Source organism: Scyliorhinus canicula, chromosome 17 (assembly GCF_902713615.1).
Source record: "Scyliorhinus canicula chromosome 17, sScyCan1.1, whole genome shotgun sequence".
Lineage (NCBI taxonomy): Eukaryota > Metazoa > Chordata > Chondrichthyes > Carcharhiniformes > Scyliorhinidae > Scyliorhinus > Scyliorhinus canicula.
In genome coordinates this window covers 113,675,161-113,685,420 of record NC_052162.1, presented here as the reverse complement: position 1 = coordinate 113,685,420, position 10,260 = coordinate 113,675,161, and the positions used below count along the sequence as shown (strand labels likewise).

The 10,260-nt window shown below is 46.8% G+C and overlaps 1 protein-coding gene across 1 annotated transcript; it reads left to right on the top strand.

Annotated features, from left to right (window-relative positions):
- Positions 1-3,176: 3,176 nt before the first annotated feature.
- Positions 3,177-4,370, top strand: LOC119952235 (gastrula zinc finger protein XlCGF8.2DB-like; the record flags this gene model as incomplete). Its single annotated transcript, XM_038775887.1, has 1 exon — positions 3,177-4,370. A coding segment is annotated over one exon (618 nt), but the record flags the coding sequence as incomplete, so codon positions are not given.
- Between the last annotated feature and the right edge of the window lie 5,890 nt (positions 4,371-10,260).

Here is a 10,260-nt window from a genome sequence, read left to right as displayed (position 1 = left end):
GCAAAAGCTTTCTCTGCATTGAAGGAGATCACCAGCCCATCCAATGCATATTTCTGAAAAGCCTGAATCATATTCAGCAACCTTCCAACATTGTTACTGTAAAACCTTCCCCGTATAAACCCAGTCTGGTCCTCCCACATGATTGTCAGAAGGATGTCCTCCAGCCTTCTCGCCAGAACTTTAGACAGCAGTTTCAAATCAACATTCAAAAGAGAGATTAGCCAATACGAATCAAATAGATATTAGCCTCATGAAGAGTCAGTGGCAGCATCCCCGAGTCTAAAGAGTGACAATACAGGCCCTCAACGCGTCTAACAAACCCTCAAACCCCCGATTAAACTCACACCCACAGCCATCCGGTCCCGGTGCTTTACCCGGCTACAGCTCCTTCATGGTCTTTGACACCTCTTCCCCAGAAAGGGGAGCATTAAAGGCCACAATCGATGTTCACTACGGTGCAAGAGGACACCAGGTGTAGGATCATCCTTGATATTAAAAAAGTTGTCGATTCTAGTATGACAATGTGGGGCTGGAAAGAAGATTAAATCTCCGCCCCTCGGGTGCAAAGTTCTCCAAACATCCACAAGCCGATTGTCACACTCTTGCTACTTGATGAAAAGGAGGCAAAAAAAACCTGCCTCACCCAATCCCGCCTCAATTTAAAGTATTCCTCATCATCCAGATGAGTTTCCTGTAATAAAGCTATGTCAACTTTCTCCTAAAGAACGGAGAGGATCTTTTTCCTTCTGATAGGATGATGGATGCCCGTACATTCCCTGAGAAAACTTTTAGATTAACGGCTGCCATTAGTTAGGTACCTGCAGGTACCTAAACTTACTTCCTCTTGGGAGCTCTAACCTCTCCTTCGTTCCTCTATACTGGGAAACCCTTCTTCCAGGTACAGATCCCTCACCTTAAGCAACCCCACTTCTCTCCACTTCCTATACATGCCATCTATCCTCCCCAGCTGAAAACCGTGGTTTTTGCACAATGGCATTAACACCGACATCCCCATTATCCTAAAGTGCCTCCTCAGCTGGTTCCAGATCTTCACCATGGACTACACGACAGGGCTCTCCGAGTGTTTCCTTGGCGCCATTGGCTGTGCCACCGTCACCATCGTCCTCAAGCTGGACTCCCGACAGGATTCTTCCTCCATCCTCATCCATTCCACCCCTTCTCCTTCCCACCACAGCCTCACCTTCTCCACATTCATCGCCCAGTAATAATGTAGCAGGTTTGGCAATGCCAACCCTCCCTTCTTACCTCTGTCTCTGCAACAGGGTCTTAACCCTTGTCACCTTCCCTGCCCATATAAAGTCTGAAATAATCATATCCAGTTTTCGAAAGAAGGCCTTCGGTACAAAGATCAGGAGTGTCTGGAATATGAACCTCGGCAGAATGTTCATGTTCACCACTTGGACCCTCCCTGCCAAAGTCAAGTGCAGCGTGTAGCATTACCCTTTCCCTCACTACCTGAATCCCTAGGTATCTGAATCTGTCTCTGGCCAGCTTAAATGGCATGCCCCCTAGATTGCCTCACTGACCCAACTCGTTCACCGGGAACACTTCACTTTTCCCTACATTTAACTTGTATCCCGAGAACACCCCAAACTTCCCCAACAGTCCCATGATCCTCTCCATGCTCTCTAGCAGGTCAGAAACATACAATAGTAGATCGTCGGTGTATAGCGACACCCGATGCTCCCTACGTCCCCTCGGAATCCCTTGCCACTCAGCCGATCCCATAAGAGCCATTGCCAGAGGCTCTATGGCCAGCGCAAATAGCAGTGGCGACAGCGGGAACTCCTGCCTTGTTCCCCTGTGCACTCAAAGTTCCATGAACCCATGTCATTGGTCCGCACACTCGCCTGCGGTGCCACATATAACAGGCACCCATATCACAAACCTTGGCCCAAACCCGAACCTTCCCAGAACCTCCAACAGGAACCGCTACTCCATCCGGTCGAATGCCTTCTCATCCATGGACACCTGGAGCAATGCCTCATTGACCTCCGCTAAGAGCTGTGGTGCCAGGATTGTCGCAAACCCCTTATACAATTCCGCTGGGTAGCCATCGAGCTCTGGGGCGTTCCCCGACTTCATAACCCTTCTGCTATCCAATACCTTACTCAGCCCCATGAGCTTCCCTAGTGCCTGCCTCTTCTCTTCCTCCAAATGTGGAAACTAGTTCATCTAAAAACCGTCCCATGTGCCCCTCTTCACCCCCGGGTCCGCCCTGTACAATGTGCTCTCCGACTTCCTTTAACACCCTCGCTTAGAAACCGTCAGGTCCTGGGGATTTGTCACTCTTTAATTCCATTAGTTTCCTAGTTAGTGATGGTATAGTTATGTTAATTGTATTAAGTCCCTGTCCTCTATCGACTATTAATTTTGTCGGGACTTCTGGCAAGTTATGATCATCACCCGGGCACCGGGCAGGCAACATACCCTGTGGGACTCTCCGTCCTGCTTCCAAAGGATGTTATCAGTTCCCCTAATTATAGAATCCCTGATGTCGTGGAAATTATAACAGGTATGGGGAATAGGTATTGGAGATGAGGGATTGGGGGATGAGAGGAAGGAATGTTCCATAGAAACTAGAATTATCTGTTCTGAATTTCTATCCTGGACTGAGTGCTGACTTTTGTAAATTCCTTTTACAGATATTACAAGAGGAGGAATTACAGACTGAAATCTCAATTGTCACGTCTCGGTCTTACAGAATCACTTGATACCTTGGGATCTGAGTATTCGGCCTTTGAATCTAAAAGGAGAAATGTTTGCCGGATCTGTCAGCATCAAAAGATTTTAAACATCAGTGTGACTGGAAAAGCACCAAGACGAGAGTGTTCCAGATCACTGACTGTGGAAAGAGCTTTAACCTGCTACACAGCCTGAAAAAACATCACACAAGTCACAGCGGGGAGAGACCGTACACGTGTTCTGTGTGTGGACGAGGCTTCAACTAATCAACAAACCTGGAGAGACACAAGGACTCACCCACCCTGGAGAAACGGTGGAAATGTGGGGACTGTGGGAAGAGATTCAGAATCCCATCTCAGCTGGAGATTCATCGACGCATTCACACTGGGGAGAGGCCATTCACCTGCTCTCAGTGTGAGAAGGGATTCACACTGTGTTCCAGCCTGAAAAAACACCAGCGAGTTCACACTGGGGAGAAGCCGTTCACCTGCCCTCAGTGTGGGAAAGGATTCACTCAAATCTCCAGCCTGAAGTCCCACCAGCGAGTTCACACTGAAGAGAGGCCGTTCACCTGTTCTCACTGTGGGAAGGGATTCACTCAGTTATCTAACCTGAAGTCACACCAGCGAGTTCACACTGGGGAGAGGCCATTCCCCTGCTCTCAGTGTGGGAAGGGATTCACTCAATTATCCAGCCTGAAGAAACATCAGCGAGTTCACACTGGGGAGAAGCCGTTCACCTGCCCTCAGTGCGGGAATGGATTCAGTCAGTTATCCACTCTGCGGGTTCACCAGCGAGTTCACACCGGGGAGAGGCCATTCACCTGCTCTCAGTGTGGGAAGGGATTCAGAGATTCATCCCACCTATTGAGACACCAGCGAGTCCACACTGGGGAGAGGCCGTTCATCTGCTCTCAGTGTGGGAAGAGATTTACTCGGTTACCCAGACTGAAGTCACACCAACGAGTTCACACTGGGGAGAGGCCATTCACCTGCTCTCAGTGTGGGAAGGCATTCACTGACTTATCGAACCTGAAGAGACACCAGCAAGTTCACACTGGGGACAAAGCAATCACGTGCTCTGAGTAGGGGAAGGCATTGAGTGATCCATCCCACCTGCAGACACATCAGCGAGTTCACACTGGGTAGAGGCCGTTCATCTGCTCTCAGTGTGGGAAGGGAAACCATTATTCATCGCGCCTGCTGAGACACCAACAAGTTCACAAGTGATTATAGGGGTTGGATTCTGCTGTGATTGTTTCTGCTCTCAGTTACACCCAGGACTGCATTTTGTTCATTCTGTCAGTTGGTCAATGAGGATGGGTGATGGGTTTCTTTCTGCCGGACTGGCTGGTTTCATAGCTTTCCCTTCAGTGGGTTGAAGCTCTTCGAGCCTTGTTGCGAATATCTGGTTTCAAATTTCACAAGGGGTGAAGGGGTGTTTGGAAGTGAGACGGTATTCAGTTTTCATTTCTGTTTGGTTCCTCCAAAATCATGCCACATTGCCATGAAGATGGGCCCTGGTAGTTCTTTCGGGCTGGATTCTCCCATTGCCGACGGCGAAAATGCATTCAGCGATCGTGCGCAGAATCCATTTTTACCCCGAAATTGGGTGGCAGTGCCATTTTTCTGATGCTCTGCCCCCTCACAAATGGCGGACTCAAGCACTGCCATTGTCGGGGGAGGGGGGAGCCATTTCACTGGCTGGGGGGATTGTTGGGGGGTAGTCCGGCGGTTGTGAGGGAGGGGGTTACAGGGGGCTGTTTTTGGCAGGCCGTGTCCATGCGTGGCCGGCACCATGTTATGCAGCGCGGCTGCTGGAAGCGGCCACATGCAGGCCACAGACCCGGCCATTCTGCATCCGTATCGGCAGGTAATGCCGGGGGCTTTATGTGGTGCAGCTGCTAACCCCCCGCCGGACAGAGCATCGGTGGGGGGGGGGGGGGGGGGGGGCTGACGTTTTGGTTGTCGCAGCATCAGAGAATCCAGCCCATGTTTTTTTTGTTTAATTTATCTGGGTGTTTCCCACAGAAGAAAACTATCAGGGTAGGAGGGACAAGTTGTCTGACGGGGACTGGGAAACCACATTAAATGGTATGATGGGAGACAAGCAATAGCTAATATTTAATGAATTATTATATATCTACAGGAGGGTCAGTTAGCTCAGTTGGCTGGATGGCTGGTTCATGATGCGGAATGACTCCAATAGCCGGGGTTCAACTGTCACACTGGCTGAGGTTATCCATGAAGGGTCCACCGTCTCAACATTGCCCCTCGCCTGAGGTGTGGTGACCCTCAGGTTAACCACCAGTCATCTCTCTCGCTCTCGAAGAGGAGATCAGCCTGTGGTCCTCTGGTCCTTTGGCAACTTTCATTTCACATATATACAACAAATATAGATTCCTTCAGGGAACAAAAATCCAACGGTGATGCCACCGTGGCTAACAAGAAAAATTAATGATTCCATGAGATCAAAGGAAGAGGCTCATAAAGTGGCCAAACTATTAGCAAGCTTGAGGATTGGGAACTTGTTTTAGAATTCAGCAAAGGAGGATCAATAAACTGATCAAGAGAAAATAGAATATGAGAGCAAACTGGGGAGAAACATAAAAACCGACTGGAAAAGCTCCTATAGGAATGTGAAAAGGAAAAGATTAGCATAGACCAATGTGGGTCCATTCCAGGCAGAGACAGGAGAGTTTATAATGGGGAATAAGGAAATGGCAGAGAAACTAAACAATGTGTGTCTCTATACGGATGAAATTGTCCCAAAAACACTGGAGAAGCAAGGAATTAGTGAGCACGAGGAACTGAAAGAGATTAGTATTAGTGAGAAAGTAGTTCTGAAGAAATTAATGTGGTTGAAAGTTATAAATCCCCAAAAGCTGATGCTCTACATCCCAGAGTGTTGAAAGAGGCGGCTGTAGAGACAGTGGATACATTGGTGATCATCTTTCAAAATTCTATAGATTCTGGAATGGTTCCTGCAGATTGGAAGGTGGTAAATGTAACCCCACTATTTAAGGAGGGAGGGAGAAAATGGGGGAACCACAGACCCATTAGCCTGACATCAGAAGGTGGAGAAGGCCACTCGGCCCCTCAAGCCTGCTCCACCATTCAATATGTTTACAACTGATCTAATTGTAACCTCAACTCCACATTCCAGCTGACCTCCTGAAAACCTTTCATCCCCCATGCCTATCAAGAACCTATCCATCTCTGCCTTCAAAATATTCAAAGACTCTGCTTCCACTGCCCTTTGAGGAAGAGAGTTCCAAAGACTCCCAATCCTCGGAGAGAAAAAAGTTCTCCTCTGCCTTAAATGGGCAAGTTATTACTTTTAAAGTGACTCCAATTTCTAGTTTCTCCCACAAGAGGAAACATCCTTTCCACATCCACCCTGTCAAGACCCCTCAGGATCTTATACAGTTCAATCAAGTCACCTAAACTCCATCGGACACAAGCCCAGCCTGTCCAATCATTCCTCATAAGACCAGCCTCCAATTCCAGGTATGAGTCCAGTAAACCTTCTCTGAACTGCTTCCAACACATTGACATCATTCCTTAAATGAGAGCCATACTGTACACAGTGCTCCAGATGTGGTCTCACTAATGTCCTGTATAACTGAAGCATCACCTCCCTACTTTTGTATTCAATTCCCCTCACAATAAACAATAACATTCTATTAGCTTTCCTAATTACTTGCTGTACCTGTATACTCGCCTTTTGTGATTCATGCTCTTGGACACCCAGATCCCTCTGAGTCTCAGAGCTCTGCAATTTCTCACCATTTAGATAATAAGCTTTTTTATTCTTTGTGCCAAAATGGACAATTTCACATTTTCCCACATTATACACTGTTTGCACTCTTTTCCCACTCTGTTAACTTATCTATATCGCTTTGTAACCTCCTTCTATCCCCTTCACAATTTAGTTTCCTACATGTCTTTGATCATTGGAATATAGGAGCAGGCGTTGGCCATTCAGCCCATCGAGCCTATTCCACCATTCAATACGATCATGGCTGATTACCCACTTCAATGCTTTTCCCCACACTATCCCCATATCCCTTTGTGTTATTGGGATTTAGAAACCTGTCAGTCTCTGCTTTAAACACGCTCAGTGACTGAGCTTCTACAGCCCCCTGGGGTAGAGAATTCCAAAGATTCACAACCCTCTGAGTAAAGAAATGTCTCCTCTGAGATCGGTCCTAAGTGACTTCCCCTTTATTTTGAAATTGTGTCCCCTGGTTCCAGACTCTCCAACAGGGGAAACATCTCACCTGCACCCACCCTGTTAAGTCCTTGAAGTATTTTGTAGGTTTCAATGAGATCCCCTCTCATTGTTTAAAACTCGAGAGAATACAGGCCATGTTTCCCCAATCTCTCTTCATAGGACAGTCCTCCCATCCCCAGAACAAGTCTGGTGAACCTTCATTACCCTCCCTCTGTGGCAATAATACCTTTCCTAAGGTAAGGGCAGTAAAACTGCACACAGTACTCCAGCTGTGGTCTAACCAAGGTTCTGTACTATTGAAGCAAGTCTTCACTACTCCTGTACTCAAATCCTCTTATGATTAAGGCCAACATCCCATCAGCCTTCCTAATAACTTGCTGCACCTGTATGTTAGCCTTCAGTGACTTATTGACAGGACACCCAGGTCCCTTTGTACATCTACACTTTCTAATCTCTGACCATTTCAGAAATATTCTGCTCATCTGTTCCTCCTACCAAAGTGATAATCTTACATTTTTCCACATTATATTCCATCTGCCATGTCCTTGCCTACTCAATAAGTCAGTCCAAAGCCTCCTGTAGCCGTTTTACATCTTCCTCACAACACACATTCCCACCGAGCTTTGTGTCATCAACATTCTTGGAAATGTTACATTGGCCCCACATCCAAATCATTGTATAAACTGTGAGCAGCTGGGGCCCAAGTACTGATCCTTGTGGTACCCACTAGTCCCAACCTGCCAAGGTGAGAATGACCCATTTATTTATTTGACAAAGGGTCATCTGGACTTGAAACTTGAGCTCTTTTCTTTCCCTACAGAAGCTGCCAGACCTGCTGAGATTTTCCAGCATTTTCTTTTTGGTTTCAGATTCCAGCATCCGCAGTAATTTGCTTTTATCCATTTATTCCTCCTCTCTGTTTTCTGCCTGTTAGCCAATCCTCAGTCCATGCCAGTATATTACCTCCTCTCCCATGTGTTTTCATTTTGCTAACTGACCTCTGGCGACACAGTGGTTAGCACAACGCCTCACCACGCCAGACACCTGGGTTCGATTCCAACCTCAGGCAACTGTCTGTGTGGAGTTTGCATATTCTTCCCGTGTCTGCGTTGGTTTCCTCCCACAGTCCCAAGGTGTGCAGGATTGGTGGATTGACCATTCTAAATTGTCCCTAGGTGGGGTTACGGGGACAGGCAGGAAATTGTGTCTCGATACGGTGCTCTTTCACAGGGTCGGTGCAGACTTGATGGGCCAAATGGCCTCCTGCACTGTCGGGATTGTTGATTCTATGAGCTCCTGTGGGGTGTTTATCAAAAGCTTTCTGAAAATCCAAGTGTACTCCATCCACAGACGCCCCTTTATCAATTCTGACAGTAACATCCTCAAAAACCCCAAATGGTTCATCAAACATTATTTCCTCTTCCTAAATCCATGTTGACTATTCTTATCCAGGTCTCCATTTATCACATCCTTTATAATATTTTGTAGATTTTCCCAATACTGATGTCAGGCTAACAGGTTTGTAGTTCACCGTCTTCTCTCTCCCTCCCTTCCTGAACAGTGGGGTGACATTTGCCTCCAACCAATTAGGACACAGGAGGGGGTGACCAGGGCTGGTAGTGACGTGACCCCCGGTATTCAGTGCCTGTGTCCAAAATGGGGCATCATGGGAACCGAGAAACCATTTGGGTACTGAACATTGTGAACATCCTTTTACTCTGCTTGCTATTTATCCTCAAGTAATTTTCTGTTTGTTTTTTTAACCATGTTGTATCATTAATAAACAATTAACAGTAAAACTATTTGATTTTGCTGGATTTTTCATGATTAGATTGATGTTGAGAATTCGAGTTCTTTTTGCCCTCAGTCTGATCTTAGTAAATATACTAAGTCGGATTGTGGGTAAACACTTTAGTTTATTTACGCGTCTTGCAAGTTGACTCACTCCGCCAGAGTCTTGTCGAGTCCCCAGAGTGAGTGAGGCACAGAACAAAAGACTTTGTCTCAAATACATTGGTTATAGAAAAATGAGGTTACACACCCGACCAAATAAGGTAACTTGGCAATTGTAGGGTTTCCATAGGTTCCCTTACATTCCTTAACCTAGCCATATAAGGTAATCTTAGCAATTACTGGTCCCAATAGGCTGCCCTCACATTCCTTTTGCCTGAGGCCCCTGTGATCACCCATCCCCCTCACCATGATACTCCTGACTTAGCCTGACTACCCACAATGCTTCAGTGCCATCCCCTTTTGTTCATTTCCTCAATGTAGTTCAGGGAAAGTGGGTGAGAGGGGTTGGCAGGATCTTTAACAGAAAGTGAGTCCCGCTAAGAAGATTGGCAAAGGAGCCAGAGGAGTAGAGGAGATGTGATTTGTCTTTTGACAGACAAAATGGGGTTCAGGAAGTCAATTTTGATTGACTCATTTATTAAGGCTCCTTGAGGGAGTCACATGGGATGTCAATAAAGAGGAACCTGCAGATGTGGTTTATTTAGATTTCTAGAAGGTATTTCCCAAGGTGCCACATCAAAGATCACTGCACAACATAAGAGCTCATGGTGTAGAGGGCAACATATCAGCAGGGATAGAGGATTGGTTAGCTCACAGGAAGCAGAGAGTGGGTATAAATGGGTCATGTTTGGGTTACTAAGATGTGACAAGTGGATATCACAAGGATCAGTGCTGGGCCCTCAACTATTTACAATCTATATTAATGAGTTGGATGCAGTTAAATTTGCTGATGACACAAAGCGGGGTTGAAAACACAAAGTGGGGTTGAAAATTAATTTTTCAAGTGCTCTTCAGGAAAATGCAAACAGCAACAAATAGATTAAGTGAGTGGGAACAAATTGACAGCTGAAGCATAACTTGGGAAAATGTGAATGTGTCAACTTTGGCAGGAAGGATTAAATAGAACATTATTTAAATGGAGAGAGATTACATAACTCTGAGGTACAGAGGGATCTGAGTGTCCTGGTACAGGAATCACAAGTTAGTTTGTCGTGTTCCCACACTCTGGGCTTGTGCGCGGTCAATTCCAGCTCCACGTGCCCCGGAGTCACAGCACAAGTGAATTAACCAATAATTCTCATAAAAATACCCTGGGCGGGATTCTCCGCCGCCGGAATGCTACGCCGGCAGCCTGGGTGTTTCCCGGCAGCGTGGGTCTGCTGGCCCACAATGGGAAACCCCATTGACCAGCTGGTGAAACGGAGAATCCTGACGGCATACTGAACCAAAAATCTGGCACAGCAGGACGGCGAATCCAGCCCCCTATGTCTTTCCCCTCGGCTGCCCAATAATCAGTCTCCATAG